A 23358-nucleotide genomic window follows, 5' to 3' on the forward strand; every position below is an offset into this window, starting at 1 on the left:
GCGGCCACTGCACTCCAGTCTGGGCGACGGAGTGAGACTCCAACTCCAAAAAAAAAAAAAGAAAGAAAAAAGAAAACCTGATAAATATTTGCAAAATGACCCAAAAGACAAGTTCAGCAAGGTTGTCTTGCAAATGAACACATGCTTCAAGTCTAAAGCAAAGTGATTTCTTTCTTTCTTTTTTTTCTTTTTTGAGTTGGGAGTCTAACTCTGTCACCCAGACTGGCAATCCTTCCGCCTCAGCCTTCCAAGTAGCCGGAATTACAGATATGCGCTACCACACCCGGCTGATTTTTGATTTATTGTAGAGACAAGGTCTCGCCAAGTTGCCCAGGCGGGTCTCGAACCCTCAGGCTCAGGCAATTCACTTGCCTCGGCCTCCCAAAGCGCTGGGATTACAGGCTGAGTCACCGAGCGCGGCCACAAAGTAATTTCTTTAAAAAATGGTGATGAGCCCCAAGGACGCCGTCTGGAGCAGGCTGGTGTGGCCAGGGGGTGTTCTTGTATCTTACTTTCACAGTTCCTGAAGGTCTTTGTCTGGATTTGGGGTGAGGTCTTTGAGTCGCAGGGGACCGAAAACAACAGCACCTGGACAACAGGCCATGCCAGGAAACGACCGGGCTGCGGCCACAGACGAGACTCGTGGAGTCCTTGAAGGCCCAAAGAATGGCTCCAAGTTTTTCCAGCCAAATTAAGAAAACGCACTGGAGAGCCCCGTTCCGCTGAACAGCCAGAGGACAGCGGCCCAGGTCAAGAGAACCGAGTGGCCCTCAGGCGGTCGGCTTCGGCCTCCTGTCTACACTGCATGACGTGATGAGCGTGGGGGAGCGACCCCGCGAGGAGCTGGTGCGCGTGGTCTCCTCACCACAGGCGTGCGGCCCGGGGCACAGGCGCCCCCTAGGGATCCTTCTCCTGCCATGGAGGTGTGATGGTGTGGGAGGGAGGATCTCCGCATCAAGGGCTACAAGACTGGTAGAAAAGCACTGTACTAGCCGGGTGCGGTGGCTCGCACCTGTCATCCCAGCACTTTGGGAGGCTGAGGCGAGAGGACTGCCTGAGCCCATGGACTCGAGACCAGCCCGGGCCACTTGGCGAGACCTCGTCTCTACAATAAGTGAAAAATTTAGCCGGGAGAGGTGGTGTGTGCCTGCAGTGCCAGGTACTTGGAAGGCTGAGGCGGAAGGGTCCCCTGAGCCCAGCAGGTCAAGGTTGCGGCGGCCTGGGCGACAGAGTGAGACTCCAACTCAAAAAAAAAAGAAAGAAAGAAAAGAAAAGCACTTACTACTTCAGTGAGTCTTATCTCCCAACATGGTTTCTAAAAGTGGAGGCACGACCAAATGGAATTTTTCCAACTCATCCAAGAAGTCACAGGTAGAAGAGACATTTGAAACTAGAAATTCCAAATGTTTGGAGCTTGTGGACCCATTGAGTCGTAAGCCTCCTGTTCTCACAGTCAGCGTTTCCTTGGGCTGGTTCCTGGTTTGGAGCTCGATTAGTCAGGAGCATCCACACACATATCCACTCAGTGACTGCCCAGTGGTTTATATGTGGGGTCATAGCTTCACCATCTGGGCAGCACCTACTAGAAAAACTGAGTTTTAAAAACAGGTAAGAGCTGGGCTCGGTGGCTCAGCCTGTCATCCCAGCACTCTGGGAGGCCGAGGCATGTGGATTGCCGGAGCCCACGGGTTCGAGACCAGCCGGGGCAACTTGGCAAGACAATAAAAAAATTAGCCGGGCGTGTAGTTCCACCTACTCAGAAGGCTGAGGCGGAGGGATCGCTGGAGCCCAGAAATTTGACGCTGAGGCGGCCGTGAGTGTGTGTGTCACTGCACTCCAGCCTGGGTGAAGGAGTGAGACTCCAATTCAAAAACAAACAAACAAACAAACAAACAAAAAACCAGTAAGAAGCTCTTCCTAGCTCTTTAAAAATAGAATCAAACATAGATAAAATCTTAGAACAAAACAGTCTACCTTACAAGACGTTTTAGGGGCTGGATCATGGGGTCAATTTCTTTTTTTAACCAAGCATTACTTACCACTAACAGGTTTGTAGACAATCCGATATCCCTTGACAGGGGATGGCGGGGGGTCCCACGTAATGCGCAGCCGGTTATACCATTCTTCTGACACCCGCAGGTTTTGGGGACCAGAGGAGGGCACTGAGCAGGAGAGAAGAGGAAAAGTGGGGACTCAGGGTCATCTCCTCCTTCGTGGCCCATGCTGCTGTCAACAAAATCCAAGCTCGCTCCCCACAAGGTGAGGCACGTTTATGAGTGGTGGTGCACTGAGACACACAGCCGGGAGCGAGCCTTTGAGAGTCTGTGGTGGCTTCAAACCCCAAATACGTGGAGAGTAATTGCTCTTGTGACAAAACACTTCTATCTGAAAGTCAGAGCGTCCATTCAATGTCACTCGGTTCCATTTTCTTCGGTTAATTTTAAGTAAAGTTAAATTGAATCGTGTCTATTAAAAAGCCTGTCTGGACACCACTCTGTCCCAGTCTCTAGGTATATGTGGACAGCAGTATTGAGGGTGAGACTCACACAATGTTAATGATCATTATCCCAGGACGTAGGATTCTACAGTCGTTTTTTGTTTTTTTGGCTTTCATCTTCATATTGACTGTATTGTTTGAAGTTTTATTTTTGTTTACCAACTTTTTATCCAAAATTAATGTCATTTCTAGGGAGGACTTTTGTAAAATTTGATGAATCTTGGCAGATGTCATCATTATGATTTTACGGTGGAGAGAATTTAGTTGTGTTGACCACTGCTTAAAATAAGTAAACCTCCCATGAACACTTTGAAATAATTTTGCAATGTAGAGACTGTGACATGTAATGGAATTTCTGTAATGAGATTCAAGTCATATTTCTATAATAATAGTCTTTAAATAGCCTTTATTTGGGCCAGATAACTTCTTGATTTCTTTTTCTTTAACTGTTGCTTAAGTGTGTGGCTTCCAAACATGTATTTGGCAACAAAATACGAAAACACGCCGGAAATGTCAGTGACTAGATCAACTCAGGACGCCAGCATGCCGGGAGACGAGGAGAGCGAGCGGGACCCTCCGCTAAACTCTGCCCTTCCCCTTCCCTGCTCGTCTCCCTTGTGTCTCTGAGCAGATAACTGCAGCTCCCCTGGGGTCTCACGGCACCCTGGCGATCTCTGGCAGAACGTGCAGGTGCGGTGGGAGTCTGGGTGAGGCCCTGAAGGTGGCAGAGGGGGAGGGCAATGCCACCCTGCTAAAGGGGACATCACACCTGCCTGCTCGGCTGAGCAGAGTCTGACTCTGGCTGCAGGCTTTCCAGGACCTGCCCAGACTCAGTTGAAAACTCTGCACTCAGACGCCAGGTACAGAATCCAGCCCTTGACACCACTTGGCACCCAACTGCATGCAACGATCCGATGACTGTCACGGGTTAAAGATGGGCACAGATCTTCTGACCCTCCTTCCACCGAGAGGTGGAGGCCCCGACTTGCTCTGTGAATCTGGTGTGTCCTACAAATGCCATGACCGAGAGGCTGCAAGAGGTGGCACCCCACTAGCGACAGTCCACTGGTGGTACTCCACTGGCCATGCCCTGCTGGTGAACCCCACTGGTGACACTCCACTGACTCTGGGCACAGCCCTGGCCGGCCTGGCCATTCCCACTTTCTGCCTTTGGAACTCTTATTCTGCAAGTCCTGAGGCGCCATGTGAGAAATGTGCCTGCCCCGTTGGAAGGACCACGTGGAAAAGTTCTGAGACAGTGGAGTCGGCCTTCCAGCTGTCCCCAAGGTGTCAGGCACCTGGGTGAAGTTGTCTTATCCCCTCCAGGCCAACCCAGTCACCAGGTGAATACCACCAGGTGACACTCTCCACCCCACGCAGAGCAGAAGACTGTCCCAGCAAACCCTGCCCAGTTTCCAACCCACACGACTGTGAGCTGTGATAAAAAGGCCACTGCTCTAAGCCATTCAGTTAGGGAAGGGAAGTCACCGTGCGAGTGCAAGCAATCATGACAGTGACAGAGACAGCTAGAACTCAGTGAGCTTCAACCGAGGACGTTTATGCATCCTTATCATCTTGTGAGCATGGCCAGTTCATCTTAAAACAAGCCCAGCTGCGCTCTGTGGCTCAGTCTGTAATCCCTGTGCTTCGGGAGGCCGAGGTGAGTGGATGGCCTGAGCCCGTGGGTTCGAGACCAGCCTGGCAGTTTGGCGAGACCTCATCTCTACAATAAATCAAAAATGAGCCGAGTGTGGTAGCACATGCCTGTAGTTCCAGCTACTCGGAAGGCTGAGGTGGGCAGATCGCCGGAGCCCCGCAGGCCGAGGCCAGGAGGCCAGGAGCACTCCGTCTGGGTGAAGGAGTGAGACTCCGACTCAAAAACAAAACAAAAAACCAAACAAGAAAAAACAAACCCTGCCCTATGCCACCCCTGCACCCCACAGGTAGAGGTGGCCCAGGCTTGAGAGGCTCTTCTGCCGGGGACGAGAGCCAGACAGGAAGCAGAGGCACAGATGAACCAGAACCTTCCAGGGAGTGAGCGGTGCTGTGACACAGCCCGATGCAGAAGACTGGCCAACACATACACAGGGCGGTGTTACAGAGGATGGGGAGCTGCTTTGCCCGGGGTGACCAGAAAGGCCGGAGAGGTGGCATCGAGCCAAGAGCAGGACGCCGGGAAAAATCCAGACAGGCGCTACCTGGGAAAGGCTACGCCACCCTCGTGGAAGGACTCACTGGGACGGGGCCCAGGCAGAAAGCTGCAGGAGTCCCGCGGAGCAGGCGGGAAGAGGGGCCGGGGAACCGCGAGGAGGGAGTCAGAGGGACACCTGGGCCCAGCCCAAAAGGCTCTGCAGGGGTGCCGGCGGACTTGAGTCTCTCTTGAGGATGGCAGCGGCGCTCAGAGGGCCTGACACAGACGTGGGGCCTGAGATGGGCTGGCACAGACGTGAGGCGAGTCACGCTGTGAAATGCTCCTTGTGGGGAGCACAGAGGATGGAGGATGGCCAGGGCGGAGGCAGGAGCCCGAGGGGCGGCTCCGGCTCTTGTCTGGGTGACCAGTGTGGCTCGCACCGGGGGGGGGGGGGGAACCACGTCAGGGGAGGAGAGAGAGGATCGGCGGCAGGAGGCGCTGGTGCAAAGCAGCAGGACTCGGCATGAATTGGGTGCTGGAGGAGAGAGACGCAGTGGTGGCTCAAGTCCTGGCTTTCACGGCAAGGATCGCTGCGGCCCAGAGCGGTCCACATGGCTTGAGCACAGAGACGGGGTCAGACACGGGTCGGCCTCCGACTCTCTTCTCATGACACTGTGTCTCTGAGCGTGCGCTAAGGGGCCCGGCACTCCCCTTCAACCAGCCAGCGGGCATCTGAAGGGAGAAAGCTCCACTCACAGGTTTTTCCAGGGGCCGAGACACTGACGCCGTCTCTGTCCGTGTAGACGGGCGTCACCGTGACTTTGTATTCCGTATTGGGGAGCAGCGGCTTCAGGAGGAGGCTGTTCTGGCTTCCGGGCACCATGACCTGCACAGAAAGCAAAGGCTTGTGGTCTCCGGGATCCTGTCCCCACCCACCCACGAAGGTCACGGCTTCGGGCCAAAAGCAAGGAGGTGCCTGGAGAGTGAGGCGGAAGGACGGACGCGTGCACTGCGTGCTCCGGCAAGGCCCCATGGCTACCTTGGCCTGTGAGCCCCGGACGGAGGCTTCCATCAGAAGCTCTGCTCGTGGCCACCTTAACCTGTGAGCCCGGCAACAGATGGCATGCAGGGGCTGGCATTGACTGAGCAGGAAGTTTCCACCAGAAGCTCCCTTCAGATCCCTCTGGTCTACGCGCATGGAGGAAGGCTCCAGTGGACGCGCTCAGGTGCTGAGGCACCCCTGCCCTCGGCCTCCCCTGGGCACCACACGGCATCCGGGAGAGGGCAAGGCGCACCTTGCCAGCAGGTGCTCGTGGCAGGATGGAGCACCCGGTCTCCACCAGCCTTGGCACATGGCTTCTGTTTCCACACAAGTATCCTCTTGCAGGCTCAGCCTCCCACTCCTGCCTCTGCCCAAGATACTGGCCCCCTCTATTCGAGAGCCTGAACGCCGGCCAAGAGCAACAGGATGACGCCCGGAGCCAGGCTTCCCGTCAAAGCCCTTTTGCCAGCAACACGAGAAACGTGGCAGCCCTTTCGCTCCTGGAAGGAGCCTCTTCCCCACTCTGGGTCTCACAGGCTGCCAGGAAGAGACACGCAGCTGTGGAGCCATTCCTGCACGAGCGTGAGCACATGGCCACGTGGCGCGGCAGAGGGAGCGCCGGCCGGGGAGAGGTGTGGGGACCACAAGAGCCGCATGTTCCTGCAGAGCTTCCTGCCGGGCCCAGGAGTGAGGAGCTGGCAGGGCCCCATGCCAGCCAAAGAACTTAATCCTGCTGGAAAAGTGCTGGCTGGAAGGGCTCACCCACACGGGTCCCGGGAGTCACCAGACCCGACAGCTGGAGCCACTTTCCAACCCGAGGGCCGGGGAGCACGCCAGCAGGCCGGGCCCGGGCTCCTTCTGGACGGAGGAAGGAACCTATAAATCACAGACTAAGCCCAGGAGCCTCAAGTTGAACCCGGGCAGCTGCTGCTGAGACACTCCTGAGTTCGTGGAAGCAAAATGCTGTATCGACACGAAGAAGGAAGTCTAGGAAGACTCTGCCTTCGGGAGAGGTGCTTGTGCTCCCACAGGAAAAGGACTTGGAAATGCAGAGGGCCGCCCTGACGCGTGCTCCCAGGGTCCTGGGCCCGCCTGGAGCGAGTGTCCGGAGGGAGCTCTGTGGATTCTAGAGTGAGTTCGACGACCCTGGCGCTGAGGACGCCCCACAGAACCCGAGTGCCCCGGCTTCGACTCCCCATCAGCGTAGCTTCTCCCCAGGGGCTTCTCTTAAGTGTCACTCCTGTTGGAGCACGGGGCCTGGCAGCCCGCCCCCTCGGTCTGTCCGGCAAGCCACCCATGTGGCTGTCCCTTAAGTCAAGTCATCTCTCAAACTGAGATGCACATGGCCTCAAGACCAATCATACTAGCCTGTGGCATCGAAGAGAGTCTGGCCTTTCGGGGGACTCAGCAGCTCACCAGGTCATTGCTGTGACTTAGATGATCGCCTTTGCTCACCCAGCAATGATTATGTGCTGGTGCTGCTCTACAGGTTCTCACCTAGTGCACGGAGGCAAACTGTACCTCACCTTACATGCTCGAGGCTGGAAATACTTTGGTTTCGGGATCTTTTGGGATTTGGGAGCATTTGCATATACATAATGAGATATCCTAGGGATGGACCCAAGTCAAAACACAAAATTCATTTATGCTTCATGTAACTCTGATTCTCATACCCTGAAAGTGATTTTATATAATATTTTAAATAACGTTATGCATGAAACTAAATCTGTAGCTAAGTAGTCATATGTGGAATTTTCCATGTGAGGCATCATGCTGGTGGTGAAAAAGTCTCCGATCCTGAACTTTTGGATTAAGGAGACTCCATTTTCTGGTCCTCATCAACAAGTCAAACAGACGCTGGAGGGGATGCAGGGAAAAGTGAGCGCTTCTACACTGTCGGTGGGAGTGCAGACTAGTGCAGCCTCTGGGGAAAACAGTGTGGCGATTCCTAAAAGACCTACATATCGACCTCCCATATGACCCCGCAATCCCCCTAGTGGGAATATACCCGAAGGAACTCAAATCACTCTATGAAAAAGATATCTGCACGTGCATGTTTTATTGCAGCATTATTCACAATAGCAAAAAAAAAATAGAACCGTGCTGCCCACCAAAAGAGGACTGAATAAAAAAAAAATGTGGTATATATACACAATGGAATATTACCCAGCCATCAAGAAGGACAAAACCATGAACTTCACAGCAACCTGGATGAACTAAGAGTCAACAGTCCTGAGTGATCTGTCCCAGAAAGAACCACGAATCACGTGTTCTCACTCAGAAGCGGACCCGGAACAATTACCGCAATACTATGAGAAAAGGATTGGCAGCAGCGGAAATCTGCCGGGGAGGGGGCAGGCCCACTCACCAACGAGGGTGCCTGCAGAATGAGCATCCGTGTGCCTGACCCGAGTTGCACCCCATGTCTTTAAAATTAAAAAATTAAAAGATAAAAAAAGGAATACTCCGTCTCCCCACAACCACAGATGGGGAAACGGAGGCCCACACAGCTTTTGAGAAAAGGAGCCATCCTGAAACCCCAGGGCTCTGGCCTGGGCTTTGCATTAACCTCTGCTCCCTTCCCCACACGACAGTAAAGACGTGCTCTCAGGAGTAACACGAAGACCTCCTCTCGGATGTGGAAAGTTCCTCCTGCTTGGCGCTTGTTCAAAAGGCAGAGCTTAAAATGTGCTCCTAGTAAAAGCAAATGCTGTGGGTCTTAGCAGATAGTGGCTTTAAGTTGCTTTTTAAAATTTGTTTTGTTCCTACTTTAAAGAGGTGGGGTACAATTCAGGAGTAGATATGCAGGTGAGCATCACACAAGTGAAGCTTGGCCCTCCCTTTAGTCCTCACGTGGCCGGGTTGAGATCAGACGCCCTTACTGATGTTGTGTCTCTCCCCCACCCCCCGGCAATATCCCACTACTGCCGATCCCTTTCCTATAGCATTATGGTAAATGTTCAGGGTCCACTTATGAGTGAGAATATGTACTCTGTTCTTCGTTTCTGTGATAGGTCACTGAATATTATTGACTCTAAATCCAATCAAGTAGCTGTGGAGTCCATATGATTGTCCTTCTTTATGGCTGCATAATATTTCATTGTGTATATGTACCACATTTTTCTAATTCAGTCCAGTTTCAATGGGCAGCATGGTTGGTTCCAAGTTTCTGCTATTGTGAATAGTGCTGAAATAAACATGCACGTGCAGGAATCTTTTTCTGTAGATTGATTTGAGTTCTTCTGGGTATATTCCCTGTAGGGGGATTGGTGGGTCATACAGAAGATCAATGTCTAGTTCTTCCAGATCGCCAGAGCCCAGTAGGTCGAGGCTGTGGTGGTGACCAGGAGCGGCCAGGGCACTCCAGTCTGGGTGACAGAGTGAGACTCCAACTCAAAAAAAAAAGAAATCACCACACTGTCTTCCAAAGAGGTTGTACTTGTTTACATTCCCACTAGCAGTGTAGAAGCATTCCTTTTTCTTTGCATCCTTGCCAGCATCTGTTGTTTGTTTTATTAATGATGGCCATTCTTACTGGGGCTAGGTGGTATCTTAATGTGGTTTTGATTTGCATTTCTCTGACAATTAGCAAGGCTGAGCACTTTTTCATACGTCTGTTGGCTGCCCATTTATCTTCTTTTGGGAAGTGTCTATTCATGTCTTTTGCCCACTTTTTAATGGGGCTGTTTCTTTCCTTTTGGTATTTTTAAGTTCCTTGTAGATCCTGGATGTTAGGCCTTTGTCAGACATACAGTTGGCAAATATTTTTTCCCATTCTGTGGGCTGTCCCTCCATTCTCTTTTCTTTTACTTTGCAGAAGCTTCTCAGTTTAATGAGGTCCCACTTGTCTATCTTATCTTTTATGGCATGGACATCTGGGTTTTGATCAGGAATTGGTTGCCTACTCTGATTTCTGTAAGGATGTCTCCTGCATTTTCTAAGATTCTTACAGTTTGAGGTTTTACATTTAGGGCTTTGACCCATTTAAAGTTGGTTTCTGTGTATGGTGATAGGTAGGGGTCCTGTTGCAATCTTCTGCATGTGGCCAGCCAGTTTTCCCAGCACCATTTACCAGACAGTGGTTTTATTTCTAAAACAATGCTAAGAGGATGCTCATGGTTGAGGGGCTTGCAGATGTGGCCAGTGAGCTTCATGTCCGACTCCAATGTCACTCAAGCTCTTCAGGGCGCCTGGACAGCCCGCTTCTGCAGAGGGAAGGGGGCGTCTTAGACATGTTGTCCCCACAGAGGGGAGGGAACATCCGCATTGTACTCTGGGCCCATCTCAGGAGGTTCAGTCCCTGACAAGTGACACTCAGACCACTCATGCTGGAGTACCACATGGGGGAAGTGTCACTGTTTTCATTCCCTCCCAGAGACCAGAATTTGTATAAAATAAAAGACAGCAAGTCGAGTTCTCTACCCAGAGCACATCTGTGAAATCCAATGTGACTGTAAATCTAACAAAGCTAGCCTGGGTACCCAACTCACACAATCGGCTATACAGTACCGCACTGTAATAGGTTATAATACTTTTCACACAAAAATACACACAAAAAAACCATATAAAATAAACATTTTAATCTCACAGTGCAGTACCCTGAAGAGCACAGTAGTACAGGACAACCGCTGGCACCCAGGGACTGGCATCGAGCGAACAGGCCAGAGAGTGACTGTCTGGAGGAGGGAGGGGAGGTGGGAGATGGCAGAGCTGAAGGATCATTGGCAGCAGGGGACGGAGGGCCAGCCGCCGCTTCACTCACGCCTGACGCTGACGGCACAGGCTCTGGTTCCTGGCGGGATTCGATTCTACCTGCCCTCTTGAACGCGGTTCAGTGATGTCTGGAAAGCAGCTCTTTTTCTCATCATAGACGAGGTGCGAGCACTGGACTGCATTCGGAACAGCTGCTGCAACCTTCACGTGCTGTTCTGCGTTTGGGTCCTGCACCTCGGAAACTGACCATGCCTCCTCAAATAAAGAGCACCCCCTTGCCGTTCCCTTAATCGTGAATCTCTTCGGTTCTTCAGCCACTTCCTCTTGTCTCTCTTCATCCTTTCTCTTGGCCTCCAATTCCATCAGGTCTTCATCAATAAGCTCCTCGCATTGTACAGCAAGGAGTTCAATGATGTCGTCCTTGCAAATTCAGGGAGGTTGACCTCCAGCATTTCGCTAAGGGTCACTGAGTTGCTGAAAACCTCTTTGGACTTTTCATCCACTCTCTTAAATGCATGAAAGTCACAAACAAATCATGGGCAAAGGTTCTTCCAAACCCCGTTCATGGTGACAGCAGTAATCTCACACCAAGCAAAGTCACTGCTTTTTATGACCTTGTAGATGTTATAGTCCTTCCAAAATTGTCACCGGGTGGTTCCTGATTCATCACTCGCCTTTGCTGCCTGATGAAAAGTGTGATGTAGCACATACCTGGGATATAGGGATGGTTCAGCATTCGCTAAACCATAAACGTAGCTCAGAGCATTAACAGCAGTAACCAAGAACCATATTAAGATACCGTTAAATTCAGAAACAGCATTTGACAAAATCCACACCCACTTCTTGAAAAAAAAAAAACCTTCTATGCACCTAGGCATAGAAAGAACATCCCTCAAAACAGCAAGAGCCATCTTGATAACCCACAGCCAACATTTTGCTCAATGGGCAGAAGTTGGAAGCATCCCAAATAGGAAAGAGGAAGTTAAGCAGTCCCTCTTTGCAAATGGTATGATTCTTTATCTTGAAAGTCCTAAGGAATCTGTCAAAAGCTTCCTTGCACTGATAAACAAACTTTAGTTACAAAATCAACGTGCAAAAGGCAGTTGCATTTCTATACACTAGCAACAAGCAGGTAGAGAACCAAATAAGAAGCACAATCTCATTCACAATAGCCACAAAAAATGAAATCCACCTTGGCATCCACCTAAACGGAGAAGTGAAAGATCTTTACAATAAGAACTACAAAACTCTGCTCAAAGAAATCAAGGATGACACAAACAAATGGAAAAACATTCTATGCTCACAGATTGGAAGAATCAGTATTGCAAGATATCCATCCCACCCAACCTACAGAGTCATGCAATATCCATCAAATTACTTGGAAATGACAATACACAAAGTCACATGGAAACAAAAAAGGGTCACCAATAGCCAAAACAATCCTCAGCAAAAGAAACAAAGTGGCAGGTATTGCATTGCCAAACTTTAAACTTTATTACAAGGCTACAATAACCAAAACAGCCTGGTAATGCACATAGATCAATGGAACAGGACAGAGATTCCAGAAGCAAAAACATAGTGTCTCAACCAACTCATCTTCAACAATACCAGCAATAATAATCACTGGGGAAAAGAGACCATATTTAGCAAATGGTGCTGGGAAAACTGACTGACCACGTGCATAAGAATGAAACTGGACCCCTACTTATTACCATATACAAAATTAACTCTATATGGATCAAAGACCTAAACGCAAAACCTCAAACTATAAGAGTCCTAGAAGAAAACGTAGGAAACACCTTTATGCACATCAGAGTACGCAACATTCTTGACCAAGTCCCCCAAGGTGAATGCCATAAACCCTAAGAAAGACAAGTGGGACCTCATCAAAGCAAAAAGCTTTTGCACAGCAGAAGAAACTGTTAAGAGAGTAGGGAGACAACTCACAGAATGGGGAAAAAAATTCCAAATTATGTATCTGACAAAGGCCTAACATCCAGGACCTACAAGGAACTCAAACAAAGTGAAAGGAAAAAAACAAACAACCCCATTAAAAAGGGGGCAAAGGACATGAACAGATATTTCTCAAAAGATGACATACAAGCAGCCAAAAGACACATGAAAAATGCTCAGCCTCACTAATCATCAGATAAATGCAAATCAAAACACTCTGAGATAACACCCAACTCTAGTAAGGGCAGCTATCATTAAGTCAAAAAACAACAGAGGCTGGCATGGGTGTGGAGAAAAGGGAATGCTTCTACACTGTTGGTGGGAGTGCAAGATAGTACAACTTCTATCAAAAGTCATGTAGCAATTCCTAAAAGAACTAAAAATTGACTTTCCATACGATCCAGCAATCCCTCTTCTGGGAATATACCCTGAAAAACATAAGTTGCTCTACCAAAAAGACATGTACACATGCATGTTTACTGCAGCACTATTCACAATAGCAAAAATATGGAACCAACCCTACTGCCCATCAAAAGTGGACTAACTAGATAAAGAAAATGTGGTACATAAACACAATGGAGTATTACACAGTCCTAAAGAAGAAGAAAAGCATGGGCTTTGCAGCAAATTGGATGGAGCTGGGGACCATCATACAAAGTGATCTATCACAGAACAAAGAACTGAATGTTGTATGTTCTCACTCATAAGTGGGCCTTGAGTATCAGTCACCCGAGTGCAGGGGAGGGATCGGCAATTGCTGGGCACTGCCAGGGGAGGGAGGGGTGAAGGAAGGTGGGGGGCACGTGACAACACAACGGGTCCCTGGTCCACTCCTGAGGGAGCATGGGTCCCCTAGAAGCCCAAACTTTGCCTGCAGCCAGCCTAGTGATGTAGCTAATCATAGCAAATTTAATTAAAAAGTATTTATTGAAAGTTGTTGTAAATCCCTGGCCCACAGGTCAGATGAGCAACGTAGCATCCGGTGGCAGATGCACGGCTTTGACATTGGGGTGAAGGTCGTCCATGAGTACTGTCCCAGAGTACTGTCAAGCGGCAAGGGAATGCCGAAGGCGACGCCCTTCTCCAGGCAACGTTCCTCCGCCTCGGGATGAAGTGGCGGAAAAGCCAGTCCTGGCGAGTGGCCTTGGCTTTGCTTTCAAGGGCTCTTGGGTTCTCCGCATGATAAACCAAGAGAGGCTTCGGCTTCACGTCGCTGGCAGCATCGCCACCAGACAACAGAGCTAGCCTCTCCTTTGCTGCTGTACAGTCTGGCATCAACTTTTCCTCCTTACTGATGCCACTTCGGTCAGGTATCCTCTTCCAGAACAGTCCTGTGGCATGCATTCACATGAAAAGCCCACTTAGGCAAATACACTCTATCATCGGCCACTTCTTGAAGCATTTCAGGAAACTCCCAGGCAGCTCCTGTATCCGCACTCACTGCCTTGCCTCCTACTTTTACCCTGTGACGGCTGGCTCTCGCCTTGAACGGACGCAAGTAGCCGTGGCTGGCATTCAAAGAGGCGCCCTCTGATTCTCCGCTGTGCTGCTTCTTCAGGTCTTCATAAAGGCTTTTAGCTTTCTCTTGAATCAGCAACAAGCCGAGTGGGACTTGACTCAGGTGTGGGAAGTCTCTCCGTCTCCTCCATCACTGTTCCACGTTCTTCCAAATGATGGTCGACATCATCGGCACAGCCCACTTCACGTGCTCTGTGATCTTGTCCGTGTTCTTTAGCATCATGCTGATATGGTTGAATGATTTGTGTTACAAAAACAAGTGACATCTACAAACTTTTTGCACCGCTCCCCTCTCAATTATTTTCATTTTTTGTTTCCATTGTTGTCACTTGGTGATTCTTAGCCGTAGCAGCTATATCACTGCTCCTTGTACACTTGCTTCTAGACATCCTGGGCTTGAAATAAAGATACTGTACAACTGTGCTCTAGATGGTACTGTAAAGTGCACAAAAGCACAACCACTTGTAGAGGATGCATGCACATGACAACGTACACCAGACACATGAACGAACTTACATGACTGGACTCACAAACACATGTTTACAACTTTGAAAGTTTGCTACTTGGAGGTGTGAATGTAGGGGACTTACTGTAAGATCAGACTGTAATTGTAATCATGTTCTTGGATTGCCACAGCAGTGTCAAACAGCTACCAATGTGTCTAAAAGATTAATCTCAACATCTGAACTTTTCTTGTAGAAGACCGAGCCACACTTTGAGTGACCCTATCCAGAAAATTTCCTGCAACTCAGAATCCAGGTTTTAGTCACAGATTTTGACAGTTAGGCTCTAGAAAAGCCTGGAATCCTGACGAGGATTTTACAAACAAGTGAGACACCTTCCCACTCTAACAACAAAACTTAAGGCAATGCCATTGCCAATGCTCTGCAGTTCAAAGCAGAGTTGAAAGTCAATCCTTACAAAATATTTGACAGGTACTCATAGTTTTATTTCTAAGAGTTCAAAGGCTTTTTCTTATAAATATGTGGAAAATTTAATTACATCTAGAAAGTATATAAATGTTCTATTTACCTGGAAAGGTAAATTCAATTCCCCTGTTTTACATGCATGACAGCTGACATTCGGTTTGCAATGTTACATACATGCACTGCTGTCCAGCACACTTGCTTGTTCTGTCCTCACCTAAAGTCAATCATCTGGCATAGTCAAAGACCATCTGGCATTCCTTATAGCTGAACACCTTTCCTCTCTTGCTTCTGTAACATGTCCTAGCCATCTGTTTTCCCTGCCTCGTATCATTTTTTTAAGACATTGTTTGGTCCACGTGATCTCAAGACCCTTGTACTTTGACAAGGGTCTGTATCTGTCTGGCCTCCCTCAGTTTCTTAATCTGAACTTACCTGCAGCCACTTTCTGTCTCCAATAATCAGGCCTCCCATGGGTACAGCAACACTTTATAAAATGCCGGCGTAAATTTCCAGTTAATTCTCTAGGGAGTCCCTGAGAAGTTGCCCTTCACTCCACATGATTAAATTAAGTGTGTATGCACCCAAATTAATCATGATTCACTAAAGGAGTTTGATGTTTAATTTAAAGAATTCTATAGTAGTTTCCTCTGTATAGCAAAAAAAAAAAGTTTTGCACAGTAAATAATCACCGCCAAATTTATTAATATTTTTCATTTTTATTAAAGGTTTGTTTTACTAAGGCAAAGTGTTTAAGAGACTTTTTATCTTTTTTCCCCTTCATCTAGGTGTCCAAGTATTTCAAAAATAAACAGTGTGAAATGAAAGAAACTAGCAAAGGGAAAATCATCTAGAGACAACCCAAAGTAAATATTATTATTATTTTACCTTGTGTAGCTTATAAGTGCACGCATGAGATTAAATTGTTACTCTTTCCAAATTAGCAGAAATAATACACTAAGAAGCTTCTTATGTTTCTTAGAAAGAGCAAAAAACAAGAGCCAAAAAACCCTCTGACCCTGGGAAATTTTTACTGATCTCATTTTTAGGAACTAAATTACAAAATGAGGGCAATAACAGAAGAAATAAAATATCCCAAATTATGTCTTTGTCAACTACAATTTTTAACTTTTTAAAAAAAATTGTCGATTATGAGTCATTTGAAATATATGGTCTGAGTGATGACTTCTTTCCCGGAGTGTCAGGAATAATGCAGCAGAGCAAGAAAAACATGTAATGAGGCTAAAAAAGCATATTTACAACTAAAAGGAGCATCATTGGAGTTATCTGGTCTCACTGGAAACATGTCCAGGAAACCACTTCCAGGTTCTAGACTAAATAAAAGGACTGATATGATATAAACTGACATGGGAAGGTGATGATTTAAGAGGGTACAAGGTTTACCCTTTAGAAAAAGAAATACAGATCGCACAACTTAAAGAAAACTCAACATGTAAACATCTAAATCCTTAAAAGGAGACATCCATGCCTAGGAATAAACTAGAAATGACCATAGATCTACTCAATGTGAGTTGATGTCGATGAGAAATATGACTATTTGTTATGGATGGCATTTTATTAGGAACGCTTGAGCCACACTGTATAGTAGACCTCTTATGTGCTTCGCTTAAAAGCTTTTTACCAGATGCCCAAGGAAGAAAAGACTTTGTGATCTGTATAAGTCTTGTATACAGACCCACGCAGAGATTAGGTGTAAGTTAGAATCCAGCACTCTAACAGGTGGCCGAGGCATCAGAGACGACACGGGAGGCATGCTCAAAGGCAAGCTGTATGTGGAGCCAGATCTGGCGACAGAACGGCCAGAAGCCAGCGTGGAGTGTGGGTTAGCAGAGGGCGTTAGTGCCTGGAGATAGAAGAGTTACCAGTGGAGATGCTGCAGGGCGTGCATCAGCTCAGAGACAGCGTCGCCAGCTGTTAGTTGCATCTAAGGGGCTTTGGTCAGCGCGTTCATACAGACCGTTCCTACCACTTCTTCCGCAGCGGCCCCTTGCGCCGTCAGGTAGGTCACCCTAAACTGCTGCACGCTGCTGTCAGCTATGTCCCACTTTACCCGCAGGCTCGAGGTGGTTTCGTCACCTATAACCAGGTTTCTGATTCCTGTCAGGAAAACTGGAATAAACACAATAAACTGGATGAAACAACTGCCAGCCCATCACATTCCACAACAAGCCCAGGGACTTCTGTGGCTGCAGCAAGCATGGCTCAGTTTGTCTGTCCCGCAGACCACAGGGAGCGAGAGGGGCTCAGCCTCAGCGGTTCTCAGGGGTCAGACAGAACTGGGTTGGAGAGACGCTTCCAGACGAGCCCCGGGGCCCTCTGAGCCACTGGCTCTGCGCATCCCCTCACAAGCAGGACAAGGAGACCGGGGCCTCGTGAAACCTTGCACTTGGCTCCACGGATGCGGGGCAGGCGGCGCTGTGGCCGGCCTCCCAGTGGGCCGATGTCCAACACACACCCTCTACCTGCAGCCTTTTGAACACTTGCCACCCAAAGCACATGCCTCCCACCAGACTGCTGTGACCCCTCCACCCCGCACCGAGGCTGTCTCCTCTCTGACGTCTGCCCAGCACCATCACTCGGGCTCTGGGGCTCAGGTGTCCCTGCTTGTCTCCCAAGCTCCGGACCCCAACCCCCATGGCCCATTTCTTCTGCTTCCTCTGCCCTGGCTTCCTTTCCTGCATCCATCTCGTCTGGCTCGCCTTTCTTTCTACTCGCTGGTTAATGCGTTCGGAGACGCCCACTGGCCTCTTCCTGTGTGTTGGCCTGGGCCAGGCCTTCAAAGTGCACTGTGATGAACTTTTGACGAAAACAGCACGTGTCACAGAGGAGACAGGAGACTGACCGACATTTACGAGGAAAAATCAGGGGAGGCCACCGGGCAAGGGGAAGAGGGGGCTTGTCACATCCAGGACAAGAGTTCTGGACGTCAGGAGGCAAGAGATAGATGGCTGAGACCAGGAAGGATGTGAAGCCCCGTGAGGAGAGACTGGACACCGGGCCCCGAGACCTGGAGACACAAAGACGGCTCACCAAAGACTAGTGGAGGACGAATGCACGGCCAAGTGGACAGCAGGGACCCCTAAGTGCTTAGGTGAGGAAACGGACAAGGTCATCCAGCTGGGTTCACCCTGTCGACGCAGACACTGACGGGCTTAGAGCCAGACGAGGAGGAAGCAGGAAGGACGGCGAGCTGGGCCTCGGCAACCAGAAACACAGGAAGCCTGCCTGGAATGACCCTCACCGCGAGCCACGGGGGTGCTGAGACACAGAAGAGGCTGAGGCCCGGGAGGCGCTGGGCTGACACCTCGGGACAGCGGAGTCCTTGACAGGGGTGGGCAGGGAGCAGGTGTCAGCCAGGCCCGGCCACCAGATCAAGGCTCTGCCACAAAGAAGATGCCAAGGTCTGAGAGGAGGGGTCTGGCCAAGTACCGGGGAGGGAAGGGGGGTGGCTCTCTCCCTGACTCGTAACAGCCCGATTCCCGTTTGAGGCCCAACCCTATGCAGGGGGAATGGCCCCTGCCACCCTTACCTGAAGTCACAGGCCTGGTTGGTGCCTCGGTCGTGGGCAGCTCTGTCCACATGCTGTCAACTAAAAACAGTTCATGACTTCAGAATTTCGTGAGGGTAAGTCTGTGCTTTGTGTACGGCATCGTGTAGCTCTCAAGGAAGATTCCCGCTATGTTCCATCACGCACGCCCACAACACATGTGCTTGCTCCACAGATCAGGAAACCGAAATCCAAAGAAGTTCTCACCCCAGATATCTGGCTTCCTAAATCACAGCTACACAACTGTGAGGGCCGGATGCCTCAGAAATGGCACAGCCGTGGCCGCTAAAGAAACCGAATCATGCAGTCGACCGAGGCAAGACAGCTGCCAGCAGGATCCCCCAGGAGTGCCATGGCTGGCCATCTGCACAGCCTCTGTCTCCCACGGCCACCTTGGGCCCACAGCACAGCCTCTGGCTCCGTGGCCACCCTGGGCAAACAATCCCAAATCCCACCCACCAGGTGCGGGAGCAGTGGCTGCCAGCGGCCCAAAGTTCTGGAGACCGCCTCGCCTGAGGTCAGACTTTGTCAGCGCGGGCCCACCTCCAGCGCCCGGGTGGGGGGTGCAAAGGCCCAGCCCTTGTGCCCAAATCGGGGAAGACTGAGGGTGTCCCAACCCTAAGCTCCTGAGAACAACCAAGCCAAGGGTCAGCTTCTCCCACTGCCTGCTGCCCCCTACTCCTTGCATAAGCACCTCCCAACCCCACGCTCAGCAAGCCTGCGGGGTGCAATTTTCTGTCTCTGAATCCAGTTCCAAGGACCCCAATCTAAGGCAATGTACTATGTGGTTAATACCTCACATGTAAAAAATGAAGCGATGAATGAATCAGCGGGTGGACTCTGTACAAGATGCTTGGGACCAAGATCAACTTGTAAAATTCCAGAAACTCTTGGACATGTTAGTCCTGGGTTTACTTGTTTGCCAATTTGTTCATTTATAAATCATGGTATCTGTGCACGCGTCCATCTCTCCATCCACCCACCCGCTCAGCGAGTCTTTACAGCTAACGCTTGCCAAGCACCACCCAAGTGCTGGAGACTGTCGCCGCGGGCCAGACGACGGCAGGTCCTCGCCCCCTGGGACCACAGTCTAGGACACCGGGATACTTCCTGCCTGGGCGCCTCGGAGGCGAGGACGTATGGAGCATGCTGGGACAGAGGGAAACCAAGGCCCCACACCAGGAGGAGGCAGGGGGAGGGGCGCCGGCGGGTGAAGGGGTGTCAGGAGGGGCCACGGTAGCAGCAGAAGCACCTCGTGGCTGGCCCAAGACTCACGTGTGGTCCCGACCGCGGTCACCACCTCGCTCTCACTCCCGTCGTCCAGGACAGCCAGCAGGGAAACCTCGTACTCCGTGCCGGGCTCCAGGCCTTCGATGACATGTGAGTCCTGCTCTTCCTTCAGGACGACCTAGAAGGCATTTGGTGCTCAGTCACCAGGCTCATGTGAGTACGGAGAGGGAAGAACGTGAACCAAAGAAAAAGAAGGAACGACATTCCATGTGGACGTAAGAAATAACCAAGCATAAAGAACTCCAAGGCTGTTGAAGTTCGTTTTGACGTCAAGCCAGAGGCTTTCTTCCTTTCAATCCCCCAGCAAATAAATTATTTTTTTTTTTTTTTTTTTTTAAGTAAAATAGCTATTTATTCAGCCTGCTGTCATGCCAACATGTTCTGTGCATATACCACTATAATTAGCAAACCCTCTGTAACAGGCAAAATTGTACATCCAACTATATTTCATGTTACCTGATTATATAAAATGTAAATGAATAAGATTTATCAATTCCTTTTCACATTCCTGGTAAACAATTCAGCAGTAGAGATGAGGCACAAAATCTTAGTGAAATATATGACGTAGGAAGAGCAACAACTCTTTAGCTCATCATAACTTGTTATTAATGTACAAAGACAACCAACGTTTAAAACGTTCTATTTACTAAGATTATGGCAATAGCTTTATGTAAGGGGACACAGCACACTAGGCTTGCTGCTCGGCTGTTCATGTAAGTCTCAGCTTCAATATGAAGCTGTTTAAAAAAATCAAAACCCTGCTTTTTACATGCTGAATACCTTGGCAAGTAGACTGATATACACAATTACGAACTTAAGAAAGCAAGAGAAAGGACTTAACAAAAGCTAAACATTACAGCCTAAACAAAAGTCATACAAAAAGTAAAGTAATCATTGGTTACATAAAATTTTCCTAACTGGTTAAAACGTAACAGTATATAAAACATGCATTTTAGAATCTTTAAAAGTACCAGTGTCTATTTGAAACAATTCCTCTCCAAAGCCAAAATGTCATAAAAATTAGTTCAAAAGACATAACACATTCTAATGCTAAAAAATATATATTATTGGAGTGGAGGTAAAGCCCAGAGCTTCTGGGGTTTTTCTCATGCTGCAAAGGGCTGTTTCTCCAGTTCACTCAAAGCAGCACATGACAAAGTTCAAGGATGTCACCAGCTCAGGAAAGAGCAAGACTGCTGGTACTGGCTCTGACCACCCTGGGAAGCATGACTACTGCATCCACAAATAGAGATGTGTGAGGATCAAAGGCACACTATTCTGCTACTAAAGAGATAGCAAACTACCCACCCTCCGCCCTGAAAGCTCCTACCCCAGGCAAATAAAAGTATACAAGGGAAAAAAATTAAAACACACTTATTTACAGAGTAAGGATTTTGAAATATCCTTTTGAACGTGATCCTCACTTTCAAAGTTTTAACTAGAGTCATCCGATCATTTCTGATTACATCTTAGAAATATATCCAGATTCTATTTCTGTTGATTTATCATTAGACACTTGTAGTCAAAAATATTAATCTTATTCCCAAATTCTTAACCACTAGTACTGCAGTGTATTATCGCCCAGAGTTATCAACTGGAAGAGAAAAAAACAGATGTTCAAGCAGCAGGCAACAATCACTGCCCTTTCACACAGCGGATCTGAGTGGCCACTGAATAGTCCCGGGAATAATTTTAAAAACAAGGAAATTCATGCATTTTAGTAAATATGTTGTAATTTTTCACAGCTGAAATTTCCTCAGCCATTGCACTTTCTTTATAAGGGAACCCCAATTTTAATTCATGTCATGGTGAGTCAGGACTTGAACCAGCAGCCTTCTTTTTCTTCTTCTTACTGTGTTTCTTGTGTTTCTTTTTCTTTTTTGTTTTTTCTGTTGCTTTTTCTCGTTCTTCACTGCTTTTCTTCTTTTTTGCTCGTATCTCCTCAATATACTCCGCTTCTGATAAAGACTCAGATGACAAAGGTTTATCTTCAGGATACATCTTTCTTTTTTTGCTGAGACCTTTAATGTCCTTTTCTTTTTCAGATGCATCCTTTGACTTCTTTTTCTTTTTTAAACTACCCTTACTGTCTGATTCAGTTTCTGACACAGAGCTTTCAGAAGATTTATGTGAACGGTTCTTCTTTTTTTTTCTCCGTTTTCCTTGCTTCTTCTCCTCATCTTCAGAATCAGAAGAACTGCTGGAAGAATCAGAGCTTGATGAAGAAGAAGGAATACCTACCAGATTTCTTCTTTTCTTTTTTCTTTCTCTGTCTTTTTTTGGATGAGCTCTCACTTCCACTTAACAATTTCTCCCTGTGTTTTTCTAGTTCTTTCTTCCAGTTCTCATTCATTTTTTCTTCAAATTCAGCCAAAGCTTTGGAGCCTTTCTTTTTCTTTTCTAGTTGCTCTTTCACTTCTTCCCAGGTAGGCCTTGGTCGATTCAGATAATCCTGGATTGTTGGCCCTGAAGACTGGATTGGACCTCTTGATCGGGCCATTGCTATTGGGTTCATGTAGGCCACGCGGTTGTCCCGCTTCCCCATGGTGCGGCCTGCGCGCGGGCGGACGGCGACGGAGACCGGCGCAAATAAATTATTAATATCACAAAAGGGGCATTTTGAAGTTTTATTAAATGTCATTGATTAACATCAAAGAATCTGCAAATATATAAGGCGTATGACTAAGGTCTGGCAACAATGCATTTAATCTTAGAAAAATCACATGATTTGACATTTGTAAGACTCCATGCCATGAAAAGATCAGTCACTTCCAGGATTCTCAAGTTGTTTAAGTCAAGACCAACTCCAGTGCAGCAGCAGGCATTCGCTTCTGGGTGAAAGGTTTTGACAAGCCAGGCATGGTGGCTCACACCTGAACCCCAGCGCTTTGGGTGGCCAAGGCAGGAGGACCACTTGAGCCCAGGAGTTCAAGACTAGCCTGGGCAACGTCACAAGACCCGATGTCTGCAAAAAGTAGGGGCCAAAAAAACCTTGAAAAAAATACCCCTAATTAGTTTTCAGTCCGTGGTGGACAACTTACCTCCTCGGTCTTCCCCCCGTAGACTGGAATCCACATCAACTTGTGGAGCCCTTCATCTGCCGAGAGGGGGTGCCAGGTCACCCTGAAGCTGTCTGTGGTCACCTCGTCGATTTCCAAGTACTGTTGGGCCGGAACTTCCTCTACAACACCAAGAAAGAGACTTTGTGAGGCAAGGGAGAAGATGCAGAAGTCAAAGCTCCACGGCTCCGGGTTGCAGAAGACTCTCTGAGGACGTCTTGCTCGGAGGGAAGCTGGGTGGCCCCTCCCGCGTGGCCTGCCCTTTCGTCTCCAGCATGGCCAGCGGCAGGAGTCAGAGAAACCATGGAAATTGTGGGTTTTTAAAGTGTTCCAGTAATTTCCAAACTCCTAGTTTCTCTATTTGGCTGTTTTCATTAACTAGAAAAAACAAGAATGCTGTAGTCATGAGTTTATCAAAATATTATTTTCCAAGTATCTTGAGGAGATTAACAAAACCTGGTGCCCCAGGGGTCCGAGGAACATAGCCTTCAGCCCTCTTTGCTTTCGCGGCTGTCACTCCCTGGTTGAAAGTCCTGGAGAAGCACTTGCACTCTTTCCATGGGTACACATGATGGCGTCAGACGCGAACACAGACTTTCAGACTTAGCCCTGTCCCAGAGCACACGCGCTTCTGGAGCATGCAACAGAGAGCCTCACATCC

At 48.6% G+C, this 23358-nt stretch overlaps 2 protein-coding genes across 2 annotated transcripts in view; both read right to left on the bottom strand.

Moving 5' to 3' along the window:
• The window catches only part of COL14A1 (collagen type XIV alpha 1 chain), a 197571-nt gene that overhangs the window by 97823 nt on the left and 76390 nt on the right, over positions 1–23358 (bottom strand). The window contains exons 15-20 of the mRNA XM_021712073.1: positions 22680–22819; positions 19624–19756; positions 18331–18390; positions 16768–16910; positions 5385–5514; positions 2040–2162 (exon numbers count right to left, since the gene is read on the bottom strand). Coding sequence (XP_021567748.1) covers positions 2040–2162; positions 5385–5514; positions 16768–16910; positions 18331–18390; positions 19624–19756; positions 22680–22819 — 729 coding nt within the window. The remainder of the gene's footprint in view (positions 1–2039; positions 2163–5384; positions 5515–16767; positions 16911–18330; positions 18391–19623; positions 19757–22679; positions 22820–23358) is intronic.
• On the bottom strand, positions 20439–22216 carry LOC103259877 (protein FAM133B-like). The gene is given in 2 exon segments (XM_008057535.2): positions 20439–21867; positions 21869–22216. Coding segments are annotated over 2 exon segments (741 nt in total). The 5' UTR covers positions 22184–22216; the 3' UTR covers positions 20439–21441.

The sequence above is a fragment of the Carlito syrichta genome, unplaced genomic scaffold (assembly GCF_000164805.1).
Source record: "Carlito syrichta isolate Samal-C Ts95f unplaced genomic scaffold, Tarsius_syrichta-2.0.1 Scaffold303047, whole genome shotgun sequence".
NCBI classification, from domain to species: domain Eukaryota; kingdom Metazoa; phylum Chordata; class Mammalia; order Primates; family Tarsiidae; genus Carlito; species Carlito syrichta.